Source organism: Gobius niger (genome assembly GCF_951799975.1).
Source record: "Gobius niger genome assembly, chromosome: 1".
NCBI lineage: Eukaryota > Metazoa > Chordata > Actinopteri > Gobiiformes > Gobiidae > Gobius > Gobius niger.
The window spans coordinates 4,084,480-4,108,314 of NC_136852.1; the positions used below are offsets into that span (position 1 = coordinate 4,084,480).

The following is a 23,835-nucleotide window of genomic DNA, read 5'->3' on the forward strand; positions in this document are numbered from 1 at the left end:
TATAGTCCCTTTAACACGGTTAAAGTGAGGTAAGAGCATATCTCAGTATGTAAAAACGGTGGCCTATTCTTTTAATAGCAAGCACTACTTCAAACTGAAACATGCACATTTCACAGAATGGTACAAGCTATTCATCAGTAGAAACCTTTTTATATAACTTGTGCAAATCTGATAAACAAATGTGACAAACAACGGCACCTGCACTTTAGATTTCAGTTTAGTACATCAGGCTTTAACCTCTTAACCCCCACCTGAACTGAGCACATTTTCTCCAGCTTTACCCAAATCTAAAAGCTTTTGGGAAAAGTTATAGCAACAAAAACGAGGATGAAAATGTGACAAAAGAGCGATGAAAACATAAGAAAAAGGACACACAAAAAAGAAAGACCATGAAAAAGTGACAAAAGCTAAGCAAATAAGTGAGAAAAACAGCGACGAAAACATGCCAGAAAAGAAAAAATAATGCAACAAAAACATGACAAAAGAGCGTAAAAAAATGCAACGATAACACGACAAAAACAGGATCAGTTTTGTAGGCCTTGGCTTTCAAATGAGGCGTAACACTGTTGCTCTACAGTACAGAAGCTTAGATTTAGGTAAAGCCAAACTGGAGAAAATGTGCTCGGTTATGGTGGGGGTTAAGAGGTTAAATCACATTGCATGTACAGATGCTGGAAGTTTTGTTAATGAAAACAGATTTTTACCATAATATAGGCAAGCATAAGCTTAAAGGAATAGGCCACCGTTTTTACCTACTGAGATATCTTCATACCTGAGCTTAGGAGCTTTTGTAGCTGTCTGGTCTTCACAGGTGCAGGTGCTTCACAGAGCACGGACGGCGTTAGCATTTAGCCTCTCCCCCTCTCCTCTATAGCTCCAAAGAAGGTCAAGTTAGAAGCGACCAAGCTCTTCCACGTTTCCCATATTTACATACGGTTACATGAGCCTTTACACAATCCAAGTATAGTTACACAAAATTAAACATGTGCATATTCTAAGCGGATAAAAAGATATATAGACTATATTGCAAGGCGTAGTAATATCACCACGCCTTGCAATATAGTTCCCTTTTTTTTCGCTTACAAAATCGTCATGTTTAATTTTGTGTAACTATACTTGGATTGTGTAAAGGCTCATGTAACCGTATGTAAATAGGGGACACGTGCAAGAGCTTGGTCGCTTCTAACTTCACTCCTGTTTGGTCCCATAGAAGAGGCTAAATGCTAATGCCATCTGTGCTCTGTTTACGTGACTGACACATAAAGACCAGACAGCTACAAAAGAACTCCTAAGCTCAGGTAAGAAGATATCCCAGTATGGAAAAAAGGTGGCCTATTCCTTTAACAAAGCACATTTTTTTCAGTTCAGCTTTACCCAAATCTAAAAGCTTCTTGATTGGAGAGTTCACAGCCTGTAGGCCAGTGTAATGCCTCATTTGAAAGCAAAGACCTACAAAACTGCTCTAAAATGTTCCCAATGTGGACACAACCGCCGCTGTGTTGTGGACATAACCCGTGACTTTTTTGTCACCTGTTATGCTGTGTTTTTGTCACTATTAAGATATGTTTTCTTCAAGAAGCTTTTACATTTGGGTAAAGTTGAACTGGAGAGAATGTGCCCGGTTAATGCAGGGGTTAAGAGGATAAAGGTCATGCTGGAGACACCAACCTGGTCCTTCATCGCATCAGGAGAAACGGCGCCCACATCAGCACTGGTAGATGACGCTCCGGGTGTCACCTCCACAGCTGGCACCGCCTGGACAGTAAATGAATAAAACACAATGAGACAAATATTTAGATAGTACGGGTCGTTTTCTTTCCTGACCCACTGTATATCAAACCTGACCCACCCGACCCGAAAAAAAAGTTTGCCAACCCAACCCGAACCCCCGAACCCGCACACATTGAAAAACTGCAACATGAGTCACGTTGCAGCCTCTATGACTTAAAGGAATAGGCCACCGTTTTTACATACTGAGATATGTTCTTACTTGAGCTTTGACAAGTTCTTTAGGACCTGTCTGATCTTCCCCCGTGCCTTCAGTCACGTAAACACAGAGCATACGGCGTTAGCATTTAGCCCCTCCCTCTCTCCTCTATAGCTCCAAAACAGGTCAAGATAGAAGCTACCAAGCTCTTCCACGTTTTCCCTATTTAAATATGGTTACGTGAAGTGTTACACTACAAAGTATAATTACACAAAATTAAACAATGTGGATTTTCTAAGTGGATAAAAGGGGGAACTATATTGTAAGGCGTAATAATACCAGGAGTAGTTCGAAATCCGCCCAGTAATCTTCACTTTACTGCGCGGATGCCAAACTACTCCTGGTATTATTACGCCTTACAATATAGTTCCCCTTGGGAGCTTCTATCTTGACCAGTTTTGGAGCTATAGAGGAGAGAGGGAGGGGCTAAATGCTAACGCCGTCTGCGCTGTGTTTACGTGACTGAAGGCACGGGTGAAGATCAGACAGGTCCTAAAGAACTCGTCAAAGCTAAGGTAAGAACATATCTCAGTATGTAAAAACGGTGGCCTATTCCTTTAAACAGGAGCGCGTCAGTGGAGAATTAACACTTGATGCTTTGTTTTGCTACAGCACCGCTGAGGAACCTTTGAAATCGCTTATCATGAAACAAGGAGCAGAAACTATCATGAGGCTTTACTTCTATCACGTTATGAACATCTCTTTCCGTCAAACTAAACAGAGTTTGGGACTAAAGTGGAGCAGCCTTTACCTGACGCTACAAGGTGTTGCTCTCCTCAGGTTAACGAGATGCTGTGTCTTTTTTATTTTAGTTTTACCTTGTGTCTTGTTGATGCATTATTTTAATCACATGTGTGTTTCCCATATGTGCTTGGGCGCTGCTAATGTACCACATTTGTAGTCGTGATCAAAATTATACAGAAGTGATAGGCCAGGTGACATCTAAACAAAAACGCTAATGATACGTTTACCCCATAAAACTAAACGTTCAACAAAACACTGCGGGTGTCGGGTCAACCTGCGCATCAGTATTAGGTAGTAATAAAATAAGTTCACACTAAAGACACCAACCTGGTCCTTCTCCATCACAGCAGGGGAAACGGCGGTCACATCAGCACTGGTAGATGACCTTCCAGGCGTCACCTCCACAGCTGGCACCGCCTGGACAGTAAATAAACAAAATACGATGAGACAAATACTTATATACTAATAATCTAAGTCCACACTAAAGACACCTACCCGGTCCTTCAGCTTCAAGTCCAGGATCTTCACAGCACCGGTGGGTGACGGAGCAGGTGTCACCACCACGACCTCGGCGGGGGGCCGCTTAAGAAATGACAAAATGAAAAGAATGTTGTGGTTCACGTCTGAAAGGCTTTGTAATAATAACATGCAAATCGTTTACATTCTAAAACACTTACCAGGTCTGGCACCGCAGGTGCTGTAGGAGTGGGAGGTGAACTGGCTTTCACCTTCACTGCCTTTGCTGCCTTCACCTGAAATGTATTTAAATATTCAGTCTTTAATCTCTTTACCCCCACCTGAACTGAGCACATTTACCCAAATCTAAAAGCTTCTTGACCAAAGTGTCAAAATGGAGATAAAAACGAGAATGAAAACGCAACCAAAAAAAAGTGTTCAAAAAAAGACTGGAAAAAACATGCCAGAAAAGCGACAGTAACACAATAAAAAAGGCCTGAAAAGGCGACTAAAGAGTCATGACAATGAAACAAAGAAGCCACAGAAATACAATGAAAATGACAAAAAGCGGTGAAAAAGCATAAAAACACAATGAAAACACAGCAAAAGCGCTTAAAAAAACGGGGTAAAAATGTGACAAAAAAGTTATGATCACTTTTGCAGATCTTAGCTTTTAAATGAGCTGTTGCACTGGCCAAGAAGCTTTTAGATTTGGGTAAAGGTGCACTGGAATAAATTTGCTCAGTCAAGGTGGGGGTTAAGAGGTTAAATATACAATATATCAAGCAGAAAAAGGTACAAACCTTCCGCTGGGGTTGGCTTGGCTTTGAGGCAGCAGCTTTCTGACGTCTCGCACGTGACGCCTAATAATTAAAGAACAAAAAAAAAAACATTAATACTTCATATTTGTATACAAGGCAAATCATCCACTTTTACTTCAATTATTTCAACATTGTGTTGCAAAGCACAAGAGCTCACCTTGCACTCCACAGAGCCAGAAGGGACAAGCTTGTCCATCTTCTTTAGCATGGCTCTGCTGAAGAGAACGGGGGAAAGCGGGATGGAGAAGACAGACTCCACCTTAAAAGAATAAAAATAAACACAATCATTAATATATAACAATTCAATAATACAAAGATGCCAAATGGTTTAGAAATATTACAAACCTCCTGCTGAACCAGCCGCCTCTTGGGACCCCTTTGGGAGTGCGCGGGGCTCCCCAGCTGGCTCCTCTGTAAGGACAGTATCCACAGTCTTAATAACATGCACTGATGGAGCTGAAGCTTTGAAAGTAGAGGCAAGTCTCACCTTGTTCCTCCGTCTCCTTTCCACCAGGGTAAAGGCATCAGGATCCGGTGTTGGATCACTGATGACTGGTGGGGGGGGTGGTGGAGACACAGGGGGTGGACTGGGATGTGTCTCCATGTGGATGTAGGACACTTGGAACAGCAGGTCAGCGTACAACTTCATCCCCCCATCAGTGTCGCTCAGATGGACCTGTGAAAGATATGGGAGAAAAACAGTTATTCTGGGCACCATTTTACTGAGTTAATTATTTCTACTAGACTTGTAATGCAGATGAACTTGCATCTGATTCAAACTATATCAGAGTACTTACACCATCATGGCACCGCAAGTGCTGTTCTTTCAGCGGGAAGTACTCAGCCGCAGGGTAGAACTTGATACCTTGAACATAAAAATACAAACATAGTATTAATGTCTATGAAAGCTCAAATAAAATTAAACATATATGGTGATCAGACTCTATAGTTAAATGTATCCCTATAACACTCACCCATGCGTGCTGCAACACGGTGGTACTCCTGCCGCAGGTGCTCTTGCAGATAGACTGGACTATCACCGCGAGGTGGAAAGTCCAGGACACAGACCTCAGGCCAGCGGCTGCAGACGGATGCCAGGTAGTGGGCAAAGTCCACACCAGCCTCAGAGATGGTACGGCTGGACTTGAGGTTGTTGGAGGGAGCGGTCACGACCACGAGCGATGGCCTGCGATCCATGAGCGATGGATGGCGGCTGTCGTTCGCGAGCTCGACCTCGAGCTGCGCGGCGCTCGCTCCAGGGGTGCAGCTGATGCCAAACGATACCTTGTTGCCAGGTATCTTGACATAGCCATCTACGAAGTGGCGCAGATGGCTGGCCCCAACAATCAGAACAAACTGGAAAAACACAGCACAATAATGGCAGTTAATAACATGAAAAGTTACTAAACCAAGTCCAATTTTCTTTAAATAATACGATGTAACATAGATTTGAGTAGATAGGTAGAATCATCTGCCAATTGAGTACAATTGTTTACACTTAAAATAGAGGAAAATCATTTGGACCTATAATATCACAATGCACAGTCATTTCAGTTCATAAGGATTATTGTAATGTTTTTCTTTAATATAAAAAAGGCAAACCTTCTTGCTGGGGCTCGGAGGAGGGATGGCCAATTTGTGCTGCTTTCCCGTCAGCTTGGACATTGGCCATCGGCGGACCTTATGGCGGAATCCTGTTCCTTTCGCTAATAAGAAAAGAAAACAAATAATTCAATTATTAATCTTTATATTGTACATGTATTTATTTTATATGACTGCACAGTTTACACTTAAGATAGTGACACAAATGAGTAACACTTACGGTAAAGTTCCGCATCATCAGCTGTGGGAGGCTGCACAGGAGCGGGGGGCCGCTCTGCCAACCTCTCCCTAGCTGCCTGGGAACGACGGAAAGACTTTCCACGAGGCATCTGAAATATGACAAAACATTTAACATAAAACATTTAACATGTTTTTCTTGTAGAAAAATGTAAGCAAAGATATAATCTATGTAAATGACCAAATCAATGTTTGTGGGCTGATAAACTGTATAAATGAGTGTTTAATAGTACTGTGTACAATGAGTGTTTAATAGTACTGTGTACAATGAGTGTTTAATAGTACTGTGTACAATGAGTGTTTAATAGTACTGTGTACAATGAGTGTTTAATAGTACTGTGTACATGTGTCATTATTTTGGCACTTCAGTATTTGTCTTAACCTGAAACTCCCTCTTGTGGTTAAAAATATACCTTGAATTTTGAATCATTGGCTCTGCTGTGACGTCAGCCTCATACACACATAAACACCCCCCTCCCCCGCCTGTCCCAGCTCCTCTAGGAAACGCCTCCTCAGGTGCATTTTTCAAATATTTTTCCTGCCCCTACAGTCTATACTCGTCACCACGGCAACAGAACTTCAAAAGTGGCGCTGCTGGACAGAGGAACTTCATTGGCTGACTCCACCCTCAGCTCCTCTGATTGGCTCTAAGCTCTCACTCTACACTAACTGTGCTGCACATGCAATGGCCACTTCTACCAGAAACAAGTCATCATTAGCTTTAACATCAAGTTAGAACCAGAACCAAACCAGGACAACATGAGGTCTAACAGTGAAAGACTTGGTCTAACCCAGAACTCCAACAGAAAAGTCCTGCCTTACACAGTATACCTGCTCCCTGAGTCTCTCCCCCTGCTCTCAGCAACAGCATGGCAACGGCATAGCAACGGCATAGCAACGGAGCCACTCATTGGCTGTCTCCCCAAGCTTCCCGCGCACACACAGCCAATGAGCGCGCGGCACCGTCTCCCGCACACACTCTCCGGGACTTTTCAGTATTTAGCTTTCTTTTTAACAATAAAAAACAAATAAAATAAAACTAATAATCACCTTATGTGACTAAAACCACCACAGGCACACACATCTAAACACATGCTCTCAAGCCACGGACTTAAATAACACGAGCAGCTCAAAGAAACCATTTCATTTCCACCATTTCAGACATTACATCAGCCTGGCTGTGGCAGCAGCGCACAAAACCAAGCTTTCCCCACAGTCACCACGATAGAGCTCAATATGTACGCTTAAAAACGCTCGAATATACAGAAAATATACTTATTACAACCCCGGGCAGAGCATACATGTGTGGCTACTGCTTTAATGCAGCGTTTAGCTTAAACCAGAGCTATTACAGAGAAGAAAAAACAGTTCTTACCTTAAGACGTTTTCAGAGATGAATCCAAAAAAGAATCAACTCAGAATAGTCCAAATGATCCACAGAGAAAGGCTGAAAAGGGCTGGAAAAAGGGCTTCTCTTGCTTGGTCCAAAAAGGATTAGGCTCAGAGACGCAGAGGGAGAAAGTTATCGGCTCTAGAAGAACTGAAAACTTCCAAAGAGGGGCGGGTCCGCGGAGTTTATATACCGGTCCAAACGCGTGACGTCACTCACGTTTCATAGTGCTGATAGGCTGAAAGGTCAAACCATATAAAAACATACGTAATCACGCTTGATTCTCTCTCTCTCTCTCTCTCTCTCTCTCCGCGTGCAGAGCTCTGTTCGTGACAATCCACCTCGTGGTCTCCTTGTTTACACCGCGGTGCCTTAAAGCCACAGTACCCAATATTTTTGATAACAATAATGAAAGAGGAGGCCACTATATGTGGTTCATATTTAATAACATATTAAACACATAACATATTTGTAGCATCCTGATTCTTCACAGGGGTGAGTTCACAGCTGCATTTCACTGCAGGGTCTCTTATCAGAGTCACTTTCACAGAAATGGTGTAACTCACCTGTGAGTCCAACATCTGATACAAAGACTTAGTGTCAGTGGAGCAAATATCTGATTTTACACAAAAATAAATGGGTGTGGCCTCTGGCCCTGATGCATGTGCTCAGTTACTTTCCGTAACTATGGGTCTATGAGTGAATGGTCTGAAACGGAAATGCCATCAAGCTGGGAAAAAACAGTGGCATTAGGACTAAAAATAAAAAAGTGGCATAAAACTCCATGAAGGCGCGACAGCGCCATTTTATTAGCGACACATTTGCACAATATCTGTTTTGTACTTGCTTTGATCAGAAGTTCAGTGGGCAAAAAGCAAAAGCAAAAAGTTAACTTGAATTATTTGTTGTTACAGTCCCCGACCCCGGATGTTTTGATATAGGAATTTTGGAAAATGGGCGCGATAGCGCCCCCTGCAGAGCACCAAATAAAAATGAATGGAGAAAAAAAGTAAACATTGTCGTAGACAAAAAAAATTTGGCACAGACATCCGTCACGTGACCCTGATCAAAAAGTAAATTATGGCGACGCCCATTTCCCCACCGTGTTGCCATGGCAACAACCCGATATCAAGTTTGGCGTAGCCAAACCAAAATTGGTACACACCTTCGTTGTGACTTTCCGAACAAAAAAGTACGTTACGTGGTTGCTAGGCAACCCACACAAAGTCGGCCATTTTGGGAAATATCGTGTGATCTGGCGCCGAAGGCGCCGTTTCTTGCCTTTGCTCTTTTATAAACTCGACCGAGGGTGGCAGCGACAGCTGAATCACGTAGGGCGCGGCAGCGCCCCCCGGTTGTTGCGGTGGCGTGCGACGGCGTGCGCCAACCGGCCAAAGCCGCTCGCGAGGGCCTCTAAATGCCGCTTGCGGCTTTAATTATTATTATTATTATTATTATATATTTTTTTTTTTATTATTATTATTATTTTTTTCTTCTCTCTCTTTTTTTCTTCTCTTCTATTCATCTGTCATCTGTTGTTATAAACTCAAATCTTTGATTTTAGTAGTGGTGGTGGTGGTGATGCTGGTGTGGATGGTGGTAGTGGTGGTAGTGGTAGTGATAGTGATGGTGGTGGTTATGGTTGTGCGACAGCGGCGTTTGGGTACGGAAGGTGGCGGTGGTGGTGATAGTAGTTGTGGTGTTTGTATTTGACAGTGGCACTAATGGTACGAATTGTAGCTTAAAATAGTCTACTGGCTTATGCCATACCTCATGTGTGTTGTTTTGTCTCTCTTTTCTTTTTCTTTTTCTGTTTTTTTTTTTTCTTTTTCTTTTCTTTAAATGTATTGTGTCCTCTCTGCACATCTGTAAAATATGCACTTTTTGCAATAAAAAAAAAAAAAAAAAGAGGTTAAAAAACACACAGGAGATTCTTTAATACATACTCACTACTGCCACCTCAGGTCAAACGTGTAACTGCACCTTCTATATTAAAGGTACTCTGCGTAAATTTTTTTCTGTGCATAAATCCTATTTATTAACCTCTTAACTCCCGCCTGAACCGAGAGCATTTTCTCCAGTTCAGCTTTACCCAAATCCTGTAGGCCAGTGTAACGCCTCATTTTTAAAGACCTACAAAACCAAATTGATCTTTTTCCTCACATCACTTTTTTTGTTGGGCAGTCGTCTCATTTTTGTCAGATTTTCGTGACTTTTGTGTGACTTTTTCGTCAAATTATTCGTATTTTTGTGTCAAATTCGTATCACTTTTTCGTCCATTTTTTCCTCGATTTTTCGTCAAATTTTTCGTCAAATTTTTCTCACTTTTTTGTCAAATTTTGTCCATTTTTGTCATTTTTTGTAAATTTTTTGTCACTTTTTCATCAAATTATTCGCATTTCTTTATCAAATTCTTCTCACTTTTTCGTTCATTTTTTCGTCAATTTTTTCTCACTTTTTTGTCAAATTTTAGTCCATTTTTGTCATTTTTTCTAAAAATTTTTATCACATTTTCATCCTTGTTTTCGTCTCAGTTTTGTTGCTATTTTCACACCTTTTTTCCAGAAGCTTTTGGACTGGGGTAAAGCTGGAGAAAATGTGCTCGGTTCAGGTGGGAGTTGTTGTGGGGTTAATATTGCCTGCGGTTCACAAACTATCCACCAGGGGGTGCTGCAGCGCCCTCAGCACCCTGGGTTCCCACGGCCTTGCAAAAAGGTGCTCATCTTCCCCCACTCCCCCCAACTTTAGAAGGTATTTGATCTCTTATTTCCTCAATAATATGTATCAAATTCATCTTGAGGGCCAGACGCTTAAGCTGGAGGGCCGGATTTGACCCCTGCTCTAACCACTCTGCTCTAATTGAACTTCATTTAAAAGATGTTAAAAACACACACACGGAATCTTCATTTGATTTTATTTTGCAAAGTTTCAGGGGGAAAAGCAGTTTGGCAAAATCATGGCAGAACTGGCTGATTTTCAACAATCACAAAGCAAAGAAAAGCTGAATATATCTGTCATATCTGTGTTACAAGTGAAGAGCATGACAGAGGAGTCCGAGCACGGTCAGCATCAGGCTCACGGGCAGCACCCGCTCCGCAGAGTCCATCACAGAGATTGGCTCCGGCCCCTCCTCCTCGTTTGGCTCCTCCCCGCCCTGGTGTCCGTCTGCTTTGGCGAGCGCGGCTGTGGAGGAAAGGGCAAAGGTCGTCATACGTTTGTTTTTCATATCAGGGAATCCTCTTGTTTACACTCTTCATCTTTACCAACACGTCCCCCTTCGTGACGCCATTTTGTGCTTGATGAGCATGAAGAGGGCGGAGGATTTTTCCAAAGACTCACTTATTTCTCATTGGTTTAACCTCTTAACCCCCACCTGAACGGATCACATTTTCTCCAGTTTGGCGTTGCCCTAATCAAAAAGCTTCTTGGGAAAAAAGCACCAAAACAGCCACAAAAAATGAGAAAAAAACAAGGATGTAAACGCAACAAAAAATGACAATAACTGAACAAAAATTGGACAAAAATGTGACAAAAACTCAACCAAAAAGTGACAAAAATTTGACAAAAATGTGACAAAAACTGAGCAAAAATTGACAAAAATGTGACAAAAATGTGACGAAAACTGAACAAAAATTTGACAAATATTCAACAAAGATGTGACAAAATTCAACAAAAATGTGACAAAAAGTCAGCCAACAAGTGACCAAAAATTTTGAAAAAAAAGTGAGAAAACTCAACCAAAAAGTGACAAAAACTGAACAAAAACTGAACAAAAATTTGACAAAATTCAACAAAAATGTGACAAAAATGTGACAAAAATTCCAACAAGTGACATTTTTTTTTTTAAATGTGAGAAAAATTCAACCAAAAAGTAACAAAAACTCAACAAAAAAATGTGACCAAAAAAAAAAAACACATAAAAAGGTGACACAACACAGCAACAACATGAGGAAAAAGATCAGTTTTGCAGGTCTTAGCTTTCAAATGAGGTGTTACACAGGCCTATAGCCAAAGAGGACAGCATGCATTCTGTTTAGCCGGGTGGTAAGAGGTTAATACGATGCAATGAAACAGTTATGATTATTTTGTCACATCCGGTGCCCAAAAATCACCATTAACCATTAACAGCCATTAAATGAATTGTGCCAAAATCATGGCCTTAAAGGGACTATACAGAGTTTAAAAATGTAAATAATGGTATGTGTTTTCCTCCCCCTACATGTTCCAGCCATGTCCTAATGTTTAGAATGAGCCCAGACCTGTTCAACACAACTGCCTCTAAAATCCTGCACTTGCAGTTACACGTAAGACCTGAGGTGGCAGTAGCGAGTATAAAATGGCCAACTTGTATCGAGCCCCTTTAAAATATAGTATTTGTGCATTAGCAATGGCATTAAAAAGCGTTGAATTTGACCTGCTTCTGCCTGTGTAAACCCTGTAATAAAAATACATACTCACTACTGCCACCTCAGGTCCAACGTGTAACTGCACCTTCTATATTAACCCCTTAACTCCCACCTGAACCGAGCACATTTTCTCCAGTTTGGTTTTACCCCAGTCCAAAAGCTTCTGGAAAAAAGCTGTGAAAATAGCGGCAAAACTGAGACGAAAACAATGATGGAAATGTGACAAAAAAGTGAGAAAACATTGACAAAAAAGTGAAGAAAAATGTATGAAAAAGTGAAGAAAAATGTCACAAAAATGTGACAAGAAATTGACAAAAAAATGACAAAAATGTGACAAAAAATGACCAAAAAAATGACCAAAAAGTTACAAAAATGAGTTGAATACCCAACAAAAAAATGATGGAAAAAAAATCTGATGACGTGAGGAAAAAGATCCTCTCGGTTCAGGCGGGAGTTAAGAGGTTAAAGGTACACTGCGTAACATTTTGAACTATACTGTTGCCGGCAAAACAAAATATGCTTCTAATGACGATTTCAACACAGAAAATGCTATTTCTGCAGTGTGTAATAAAATAATGGATTTGGATGAAGACCTAACCTGTTTAAATCTCAAATTCTACTGACTTTCGTCCCATCTCAATGGAAACGCTTGTTTTTCAATTTTATTTATTGGCTAAAGTTCTGCGCGGTGTGGCTTTAGGCTCGTGCATGACGGCACTTCAGACCCGAATTAACAGCTTTTTGAGTGACCGGATTTTAGAGGCAGTTGTGTTGAACAGGTTTGGGCTCATTCTACACATTCGGACATGGCTGGAACATGTAGGGGGAGGAAAATACCTAATTTTAGCATTTTTAAACTCTGTATAGTCCCTTTAACCCCTTAACTCCCGACTGAACCGGAGGATCTTTTTCCTCACGTCATCAGATTTTTTTTTTTCCATCATTTTTTTGTTGGGTATTCAACTCATTTTTGTAGCTTTTTTGTCATTTTTTTTCATCTTTTATCACATTTTTGTCATTTTTTGTCATTTTTTTGTCATTTTTTGTCAAATTTTTATCACAATTTTGTCCTTTTTTTCGTCAATTTTTTATAACATTTTTGTCACATTTTGGTCATTTTTTTGTGTCAGTTTTTGTCACATTTTTGTCATTTTTTCATCACATTTTTATCATTTTTTTGTCAATTTTTAGTCAATTTCTTTTGCCATTTTTGTGACATTTTTGCCACCTTTTTCATCAATTTTTCGTCACTTTTTTGTCAATATTTTCCATTTCATAATTTTTTTTTGTCTCAGTTTTGTTGCTATTTTCACAGCTTTTTTCCAGGAGCTTTTGGACTGGGGTAAAGCCAAACTAGAGAAAATGTGCTCCGTTCAGGTGGGAGTTAAGGGGTTAAATAGCACTTTTTCCACTTTTAAACATCCTTTGCAAGTCTTTGACAAATCGGTTGCATTACCACAAAACAAGTGAGCAAATATGCACAGGAGGATATTTGCTTTTCGTTTTTTGAATATTACTGTATTTAGGTCCAGAATGAGCTTTTCGCGAGCCACAGTTTGCCTGAGCAGAACTAAACTAAGACCATATCAGGAGAGGATCTTACCAAAGTAGATGCAGAGGACCAGAGCCACAAAAGTCAGATTTCTCACGAAGGTGGTCATGGCTGAGCTGGAGTTCAGGAGCTGGAGTTCAGGATCTTGTGATGGCTGTCGGCTTCTGTCTCTTCGCCCCTGCCTCTTGTTTTTAATCCTTGAGCCGGCTCTGGGTGGGACTTAAAACCGGTTTGTCGGAACTCCCTGTGATTTTCCTCACCTCATGTAAGCCAAGACCCAGAAAACACAAAGTCCATTGTTCCTCCACTGTTTTGGGCATTTGTTTAACCTCTCCCGCCTGAACCGAGAGGATCTTTTTCCTCACGTCATCAGATTTTTTGCCTTTTTTTGTTGGGTATTCAACTCATTTTTGTAACTTTTTTGTCATTTTTTTGTCACATTTTTGTTTTGTTTTTGTAAAATTTTCATCATATTTTTGTCATTTGTTTGTCAATTTTTTTGTCATTTTTTGCCAAATTTTTGTTTTGTTTTTGTCAAATTTTCATCATATTTTTGTAATTTTTTTGTAGCATTTTGTCACATTTTTGTCACATTTTTGTCACATTATTATCAAATTTTTGTCACATTTTTATCACATTTTTTTCCACATTTTTGTCACATTTTTGTCACATTATTATTAAATTTTTGTCACTGTTTTTATCACATTTTTTCCCACATTTTTATCACATTTTTGTCACATTTTCATCACATTTTTGTCACATTTTCATCACATTTTTGTCACATTTTTATCACATTTTTATCACATTTTTGTCATTTTTTCGTCCATTTTTTGTCAATTTCTTGTGACATTTTTGCCTCTTTTTCATCAATGTTTTCTTACTTTTTTGTCACATTTCCATCATTGTTTTCGTCTCAGTTTTGTTGCTATTTTCACAGCTTTCTTCCTGAAGCTTTTGGACTGGGGTAAAGCCAAACTGGAGAAAATGTGCTCGGTTCAGATAGAAGTTAAGGGGTTAATCCTGGAAAGAAAGCACCGTGTATCTCATCTTTGTTCTGACGATGACGCAAACTCAACTTTTATTCATAAAACGCACAAGTTTTCTCAACCAGAAAGAATTATATAGTGAAGGGAACTCGCGTGTTGGAATGGAGTTTGTTATTGAATGTCAGACGTTTCCATAATCCATAAGAGATTACCTGGACCTGTTTGGTGTCTCTTGCCAATCGTGACTCACAATGGTTGGTTTGTGATGCATTTAAGGGAAGGTCAGCATTGGTATTAAGGGATTTTCTAGTCTTAATCCAGTCTTCACCTACGGGATCCGCCATCGTCCCGGTTATAAGACGAGCTCCACCGCCAGACGACAAACCTTTCGGCTGCTCAAAAGTACATTTGTGCAGCGATGTTACCGTTTAAAATGGACTTGTTTTCTTTCCTCAATCCGTCCATATTGTATTTTTTAAAATCATGCCATTGTCTGAAAATGGTCTTGTTCATTTACAGTCAGGTCCAGATTAGGGCTGGGCGATATGACAATTAGAATATCACGATTTTTGAATTATAAACTCCTGATTTCGATTTTATCACGATTTTTTTAATAGTAACAATTACACACTGAAGAAAAAAAGATTGAATGAATATACTAATTTATTATATATACTTTGTGATAATCAGCACAGCAAAAATAGACTAGAACTAACGCTATACAATAAAAAACACAATAAAAATCTAGACAAAAGTAAAATAGTAAACCGGAAGCAGTTCGTTACCATAAGTTGTTACTAGGGCTGCTCGATTATAGAAAATATATAGTTTATATTTATGGTTGATTTTTATTCTGTATTTTATTTATTCATTTATTATTATTTTAAAAAACAACTATGGACTACATTTTCTTTGGACAACATTTTGTTAAATATGCTCACGTTTCTAAACTAATCCTATAGAGACACCTGCCCCCTGCTGGCCAGCCCTCACACCTGCCCAACAGAGCCGCGCGGCCTGATGACATCATCACACAGCGCTAATGTTTTTATGTCAAACCAAAGCCTGAGCCTTTAGCTCGTGAAATGCGAAGGAACAGAAACAATCATCTCAGTGGCATGAAATAATAAGAGTTTGTTTGAGCTCCGTTGATCTGCTCCTGAAGAAGAGTTTAGACTTTTCTACTAAACAAAACCAGTGCCTGAGTAAAGGATGTCGAGGCTTCTGAAACAGCTGTTCTCCTTTCAGCACAAGGTGAGCTCTGAACACTGGCGTTATCTCAAGAGTTAGGTATAAAAAATATTAGTACGATATTATTTACAGTTCTGTCAGGCTGCGCTGGTGTTTCAGCTGATCAGACGCGTCACACAAACCGCGGGAGGGCATCCTTAATAATCGTTTGTTCTCGATTATGCTATTTTTGTGATCGAATTTCGATTAATCGCACAGCCCTAGTTGTTTCTTGACCAAGTAAATCACCAAAGTTCGAAAAGTCTTATTTTCAAAGACACGGATAAACAGCGCATTTGTGAACCAGGTCCATGATTTAAATTAAAGAAATGACACGGATGCAGCGCCTGACCGAACTGAAAGGATGAAGGACACACTCGCTTCTTCGCACATGTGCAGGTAAATAAATAAGCACACGCTGCATCTACGCAGAGCAGCGGCGTTAGGGGGCAAAGACACTGACATGAATACCACTGAAATAGAGACAGAACGCTGGGTTTAAAGCTCTAGATTGAGGAGTCTGGTCGTGTACGCCACTGTAGAGGAGGCTCGCTGCTAAACGCTCGCTTTAGTGTCCGTCATTGCGTAGCAGAAAGTTAGCGGCTTGGTTTTGCTTCACTGACAGTGAAAAGAGTCAACTGTGCAGAAGTGCTTAGAACCGGGACAAAACGATCGCACAAAAAGCTCTGGAGATCGTAAGACTCGTAATATCGTCATATCGCAAAGACCTAGTCCATATCTCCCACATCTCATCTTTTTGGCTCTATAAACCACCGCAAAAGATTTGAAATGAAACAACCAAGATGTGCTTTAAACTGCAAACTTTCAGCTTTATTTCTCATGGCAGAACTGGCGCTTCATCCGCGTCTTTTTCATGAGGAATAACACTTTTTTTTTTAGCAATGAAAGAAAAAGCAAAGAAAAGCAAAGCAAGCAAAGAAAAGCTGAAGGTCTCCTCAGAGCACTGTCATATCCTCGTTATTAGTAAAGTGCGTGAAAGAGGAGTCCCAGCAGCACGGGCAGTAGCAGGCTCGCAGGCAGCACCCGCTCCGCTCCAGAGAACCAAGTCTCGTGATCGCCGTCGTGATCGCCGTTCTGCCAGCTATCGTGTCCGCCATCGTGTCCGTCGTCGTGCCACTGGGGCCAGTGAGTCGTCATCCCACCCTGATGTCCATCTGCATTGGTGAGCGCAGCTGTGGAGGCAACAGAGGAGACGTCATTATCATGGAGGATCAAATCAGTGCAGAAACTCACGTGTTCATGCTTATACTGTTTGTATTTGAGCTCTTGACCGCTTTCTTCTTTATTCATTCTACGACACTGAGAGGGTTTTGGGTGAAGCAGACCCTGTGTCCATTGAAATGAATGGGCAGAGATCGTCTGAGAACTTCTCATTTGTTGCACCATTGGACATTTCTGCTTTTGTGTAGTGAACAGTTGTAAAGCCGACACTACTCTCTCACTCTCAGGAGCGCGTTTGCCAAAGCAGAGCGGCTTCCCATGGAAAGATCGAAACAGTTGAGATTTCAACATTTCTCTGAGTTTTTAAATGGTTAAAATTGGTCCATGGACGGCTGAGAAACATCCTATTAAAGTCTTCAATCCGAGAATCAGGCTGTTTAAAGGGACTATAGGGAGTTTAAAAATGTTAAAATTAAGTATGTTCCTCCCCCTACATGTTCCAGCCATGTCCTATGTGTAGAATGAGCCCAGACCTGTTCACCACAACTGCCTCTAAAATCCTGCACTGTCACTCAAAAAGGTGTCACTTCGGCCCGAATTGCCGTCATGCACGAGCTTGATATAGAAGGTGCAGTTACACAATAAGGAAGTGGCAAGATGGCAGATTATAAAGTCCAATATGACGATAATATGAAATCGGACATTCACTGATAATGACAAGAATGACAATTGTTATGATAAATAACAATAACTAATCACATTTATTACTATTTTTTATTAGCATGCTGTGTTAATGATATGAAATGGTAAAACCTCCTTGTTTGCCAGTGCTGCAAAAGTCTGTTGATTGTATGTTGACAATTGTAGCAACAGTAGGATAAAACTTAACTCACAAATACATATAGGTATATATTTGTGTTCTGAAACTAGTATAGAATACTCAGAAAGGATTGTACTTTGTTTATTTAATGTAGATGTAAAAGAAATGTATAACTGTAGCATCATGAATTGCAAATGTAATGTACATGAACAAGGGGTCGGCACTTATAAGCTTTTGCTTCAGTCGACTCCCTTTGAGCTTCCATTAACTGTATGTACTTGTACTTGCATCCAGCCCCTTTAAATGCACACGCCATAAAAAAGAGATCGAGAACACACAGTGTTTCCAAACGTGTCAACAATGTTGTCGTTGGAAATTGACTTGAAACAGAAATGTTTAGGCATTTGCCTCTTCACATAACGTGAGTGTCCATCCAGAGAGGAGAGAGGAGTTTATCAGAAAGAGTGTTTCATAAAACCCCCGTTATCTCCGATGATCTTCAATCTGCGATTTTGATCAAAACTAGCCTCTGTTTATCTTAGATTTCTCAGGAACCGAATTAAACTGTTTTCACCTACTGAGAGCTTGGAGTCTCCCCTTTCAAATGAGCCATATCATGTGTCCATAACTATAACATAGAATACGCTGTGGTGCTACAAAAATCATGAAAATGGTCCGGATTATTGGCACTCAACAGCTAAATCCCCAAAACAGCGCGGCCTCAATGTGTTAAAAAGCATTACATTGGTTTCAAACTGGCATTAAATATAAACTTATTGGAAAATTAGAACATTGCTGAAAATATTTTTGAAGAAGAAGAGCTTTATTTATACAGCGCTTTTCACAGACATGGTCACAAAGCACTTCACATGAGACAATTTTGCATTCACTCCATACTCTGTGGTGGTGAACTACCTTTGTTAGCTTCAGTTTCCCCTGGAGGAGACTGATCTGAGGCACACATCTGCACCAACGATCCCTCAGACCACCACCATACATTCACACACACACACATCATTCATCCTGGCCTATTGTACATGTTTTCAGTGGTAGGGGAAACCGGAGTGCCCGCAGGAAACCTACACAGACATGGGGGGAACATATAAACTCCACACAGAACGGCCCCGTCCATTATTATTATTTTACGTAATAAAAATAAAGCAAAAAAAAAAAAATCTGAAAAGAGGATACGAAGAAAGTGCATGTTTTGGGGATATTTACCTGGAATCATTATTTTGCTACTTCTAAACAGTCTTTGCCGGAGCCCAGTGGTCGTATTCCCGCTCTGATCCACTGAAAACCTTGTCTTTGAATGCACCACACAGCTGATGAATATTTACTCTTTGAAATATATACTCCCACGACGATGAGGACGGAAGAGCGTCCACCAGGTCGCGGATCCGCAACATTTTTAGGACTTTTAACTTAGATACAAACAGTCAAATGCGTACAAGAGAATATTTGCATTTAGTTTTTGAATATTACAGCATTTAGGTCCAGAATGAGCATTTCTGGCGTCTTTCGTGAGCCACAGTCGGCATAAGCAGAACTAAACCAAGACCATATCAGGAGAGGATCTTACCAAAGTAGATGCAGAGAAACAGCGCCACAAAAGTCAGATTTCTCACGAAGGTCGTCATGACTGAGCTGGAGTTCAGGATCTTGTGATGGCTGTCGGCTTCTGTCTCTTCGCTCCTGAAGCTCCTGCCTCTTGTTTTTAGTCCGTACCCGGCTCTGGGTGGGACTTAAAACCAGTTTGTTGGTGTCTATGATGAAACTCCCCTGTGATTTTCCTCACCTCATGTAAACCAAGACCTGAAAGATACGATCGCCTCAAAGGAAACAGAGACATAGTCAATTGTTCCTCCACTGTTTGGGCCTTTGTTTAACCTGGAAAGAATGCACCGTGTGTCTCTGTGTATAGGAAAAAGAACGGCCTATTTTTATGATTTCAACATGGCACGAAAGAGATACCTTTATTATCACTGTTACCAGGGAAGTTGATGACTTCTCTGTTCTCATGGATAAGCATTAGTCATAGTCATTTAACCACAGTTCCTGGTCAAAGTGTGGCATTTGAACGGATCTATATGAAGGAAGTCCGAGCTGTTGATTAGCAGCCATGATGGTTTCATAATCATGATCGTGAATGTATCGTTTGATGAGTTAATGTTTCAGTGAAGGAAGGTGAGATTTCGCGTTGTCATCGAATCCTCTTGTGAACAATCATAACACTGCTGTCATGCGGGGTCATCCGGGACAGCATGATATTATTACCACAAACATTAAACGAGACACCGCTCACATTAAAGTCTTGCACAGCACTGGGCAAAAATATGAGGGCGTGTTTTGCTGGATGACCTTTTCAGCAGTGTTATTTTTGACGACTAAAATTGGACTAAAACTAAATTAAAAGTTTCTCATGAGACTAAAACTATGATTAAAATGTCCAGATATTTTAGTCGACTAAAATGAGACTAAATAAAAATGAAAAGGAGAGACTAAAATCATCCAAACTTCTATTGACCGTATGAAAGAGCCTCAGATCATGTAAATCCTCTGCCAAAGGATCAGCTCTGAGCTTTGTTCATGTGGGAGAAGCTCCATGAAGCAGAGGAAAAGATTAAATATGATTTTAATGAATATTATAAATGCATTTAGTCGAGTAAATTTACTTGCAGTTTTAGTCGACTAAAACGAGACTAAAACTAAATTAAAATATGTTGTCAAAATTAACTCTGCTTTTCAGACTCGCCGTGTTGTGAGGAGACAAGAGCTTTGTGTGTGTGGCTACGTTACAAAAGTAATATCAGCCCATTACTACTACGACCATGGATCTCAATGAAAACACGCTCTGGTTCCGGAAATGTTTTTTGATTCATCACACTTTTTAAAATAAATCTATTATTGAAACACATCAGAGGGGGATTGATGGACCTTCTAGGGCCTGATCTCGGCACATACCTATGCTTTGCGTCCCGCGGGGGTGAGCAGTGGGAGGGGACGCACATGCTGCTGTTTTGATCACGATCCTGGGGCGTCCGGGCGGGGCCAGCTCTCTTCTCTTCTCTGTTCTCTTTCTCTCGGGCCAATGTTGAACTCGCAGTGGAATAAAGTTTGTATAGTTTGTCCTGTAAGAGCTTGAAAATACTTATTGAAGTTCACAAGGCTGTGCTATGTTAATGTAAAGGAACAACAATCGCTCTTTGCAGTAGCAGCACACCGCGCTTCAGTCAACCCGTCTTTCTAAAGCCGCGCCCCCTCTACGCCCAGGCGGAAGATCATCTTCTCACTCTTGATTGTTGGTCCAAAATGAACCAAAGAATTGGACTTAAAGAGGGGGTATTATGCTTTTTTTCAATCACATAGCACCAGTCTATATCACACTACAATGATGACCAAACCTTCTGTTGGTCTGTAAATGCAGTAGATTAGAATAACTGCCTTGTATAAAATTGCTCTCTCAAAATGGCTGTAGTGAATGTCTTGAAATAGGCCTCTGTCTCTTTAAGAACCTCTGAGCCTTTCCGACACGCCCCCTCCACACGCTGTCTGTGGCATCAGTGGGGAGGGGGTTCTGCTGAGGAGCAGTGGTTGGCTACTCGGCTGGTGACGAAAGCTCGGAGGCGTCTCCAGGAGGTGGGGGCGTTCCTAGGAGGACTCAGGCAAACCTATCCCTAAAATGGCCGCCATCAGAGTTTTTACAGATTACTCAAAAATACGTGAATGTGCCAAGGCAACACTTCAGGCATGTTTTTAACGAGGGAATGACATAATAACATGATGTAAAGCTTGAAAAAGTCGATTTTGCATAATAACCCCCATTTAAAGGAATAGCCTCGGTTCTTCCATACTGAGATATGGTCTTTGTGCCCGTGGAAGAGCTTGGTCGCTTCCAACTTTATCCCCGTTTGGAGCTATAGGAATATACTGGGACTGGACTGAGTGATCGCACGAAGACCAAACAGGTACGCATCAACTCGTCGAAGCTCAGGTAAGAACATATCTCAGTATGGAAAAGCGGTGGCCTGTTCCTTTAATTAAGGAATATATGAAGAATGAACAGTAAGAGGCAGCAATACGCAGGTCTGGTATTCGAAAAGAGGAGGTGCGGAGACAGTTCTATAACAGATTGACCTTCTTCTAACATATAGTATATGAAAAACCAAGCTAAGACACTAAATCTAAAGTCACGTGTTGAATTATTCTCCTGTTTCTGCAGCTGGTCGGCGGAGAGTTCGACCTGGAGACGCGCTTCCTGATCCGGGACGTGGAGAGTGTGGGCTGTGCGGTGGAGCTGCTGGGCCACTGTAACGTGGCGGTCCAGGCGGAGGTCTGGGGCACGCTCACAGCCGTCCTCCGGAAGAGCCTGAGGAGCCTCCAGACGTGCACCGAGGCCGGCCTGCTGCGGCTGGTGCTGCTCCAGATCAGCTCTGTGGAGCCAGTGGTCGCAGGTACAGTTTGACCTTTCACAACTTTACTTTCAGAATCATTACTTTGCAAGCGTCACATTTTAAAGTGGACTCCCCGCCTACTTCTTGCTATAGACCTGCTCTTGGACGCCACAGCATCAATGTTTTATGAGTCAAATTAACTATTTTTAGAGCCTTACTTCGAACTTTGGTTTCCCTAAAGGAGGGTCTTAAAGTATCTTCTTAAAGTAAATTAAAAGAAAATTAGGATGCTGAAGCCAGTACAATACCTGTGCATGTCAAGAAAAGTGCCTTGCTTGTGGAAATCCTAGCCTAAAGATATTTAACTCCATGTGGTGGTGAGGAAATATCTGGGCATGATTATTTTGTAAGTGTTATTGTGTATTATTATTGGCGGCACTGTAGCGCAGCGGTTAGTGCTCTCGCTTCACAGCTAGAAGGTCCGGGGCCTTTCTGTGTGGAGTTTGCATGTTCTCCCCGTGTCTGCGTAGGTTTCCTCCGGGCACTCCGGTTTCCCCTACCACTAAAAACATGCACAAGGATAAATGATGTGTGTGTGAATGTATGGTGGTGGTCAGAGGGTCTGTTGGCGCAGACGTGTGCAGTCGCGAAAGCGCTTCTGTCAGTCTCCCCCAGGGGAAACTGAAGCTACAAATGTAGCTTCCCACCACCGAGTATGGAGTGAATGTACAATTGTCTCATGTAAAGCGCTTTGTGACCATGTCTGTGAAAGGCGCTATATAAATAAAGATCTTCTTCTTCTTCTATTATAGTACTTATTATAGTACTTATCTGCACTCTTGCCTTTTACTGTAATTGATTATGTTTATGTGGATGTTTTACTGATTTGATCTGCTTTCTTCCTTGTCTGAAGAAGGGCTAAGGCCCGAAACGTCACTGTCTGGTGAGCATTAAAATAAGCTTTGGAGCGACGAAGTTGTGCGGATCTTTTATTTATTTGTTTCTGTTACACTTTCCATTTTTTGATCCTGCACACTTATTTAGAACTGTGGATGTGCGTGCCTTCACCCACTACCTTGATCTGCTTTCTTGTAATATTCTGCAACTGTGAAGCTCTTTGACTTGCCTTGTGTATGAATTGTGCTCTACAAATAAACATGCCTTGCCTTAAAGGAACAGGACACCATTTTTACATACCTGAGCTTAGACGAGTTGATACGTACCTGTGTGGTCGTTGTGTGCGCCCTCAGTCACGCACAACGACCAAAGATGTTGTTAGCATTTGGCCCCTCCCAGTATATTCCTATAGCTTCAAACGGGGGTGAAGTTAGAAGCGACCAAGCTCTTCCACGGGCACAAATACCAGACACGGATCAACTCGTCTAAGCTCAGGTAAGAACATATCTCAGTGTTGAAAAACGGTGGCCTGTTCCTTTAAAAGCGCAGTCCTCATCATGAATCTTGCATGCTGCACATCTGTGAATACAATCCAGCTGTTGTTCTATGTCAAGTTGTTGTCTTTATCATATTTTATTTTAATCTTCTTCATGCATGCCCTTATAGCCTTATAGTTTTAAAGTTTTCATAGCTTGTCTTGATCTAAATTCTGTGTTTTATGTTGCTCAATTGTACCGTGAAAATGTCCTAGTTTGTGAACCTGTTCTTTAACAGTGGCAATAAAGACTGTTCTGATTCTGAAAATGAGACATTACGTACTTTGGGTCAAAATTTCATTGAAAAAAACAGACGATAAATATTGAGCCCAAAATGTGTTGTTTATCTGTGACTTACTGAACGATAAGTCAATATAGTAATCATCCTGACAGCCCTGGGGGAACTGTGGTTCAAAAAAGAAACTGAAAAGGGCTCTGCCAAAACGCTGTCTGTAATAAATGTACCTTTGTGTGTTGTGTGTTATGTGTAATGCTTTTTTTTTTTAGCAACGAAGGTTCTTGAGCTGACATACTTTGAAGGCCATCGGCAAACTTTATAAAGAACCAATAGCAGGGGGTATTTTTGCTGTCACCC

The 23,835-nt window shown here is 41.0% G+C and overlaps 3 protein-coding genes across 3 annotated transcripts in view; 1 reads left to right on the forward strand and 2 right to left on the reverse strand.

Annotated features, from left to right (window-relative positions):
* The window catches only part of LOC306966731 (neurobeachin-like), a 684,825-nt gene that overhangs the window by 196,824 nt on the left and 464,166 nt on the right, over positions 1 to 23,835 (forward strand). Inside the window, exon 2 of the mRNA XM_079561544.1 lies at positions 21,636 to 21,867. Coding sequence (XP_079417670.1) covers positions 21,636 to 21,867 — 232 coding nt within the window. The remainder of the gene's footprint in view (positions 1 to 21,635; positions 21,868 to 23,835) is intronic.
* On the reverse strand, positions 3,171 to 4,657 carry LOC306969231 (uncharacterized protein; the record flags this gene model as incomplete). The annotated part of the gene is made up of 5 exons (XM_079564830.1): positions 3,171 to 3,483; positions 3,991 to 4,050; positions 4,166 to 4,267; positions 4,354 to 4,419; positions 4,496 to 4,657. 5 exons carry the CDS (start codon positions 4,655 to 4,657, stop codon positions 3,349 to 3,351), a joined length of 525 nt encoding a protein of 174 aa, XP_079420956.1. The 3' UTR covers positions 3,171 to 3,348.
* Positions 4,788 to 13,304, reverse strand: LOC306969419 (uncharacterized protein; the record flags this gene model as incomplete). The annotated part of the gene is made up of 6 exons (XM_079565037.1): positions 4,788 to 4,873; positions 4,983 to 5,364; positions 5,611 to 5,714; positions 5,831 to 5,939; positions 10,299 to 10,420; positions 13,247 to 13,304. 6 exons carry the CDS (start codon positions 13,302 to 13,304, stop codon positions 4,788 to 4,790), a joined length of 861 nt encoding a protein of 286 aa, XP_079421163.1.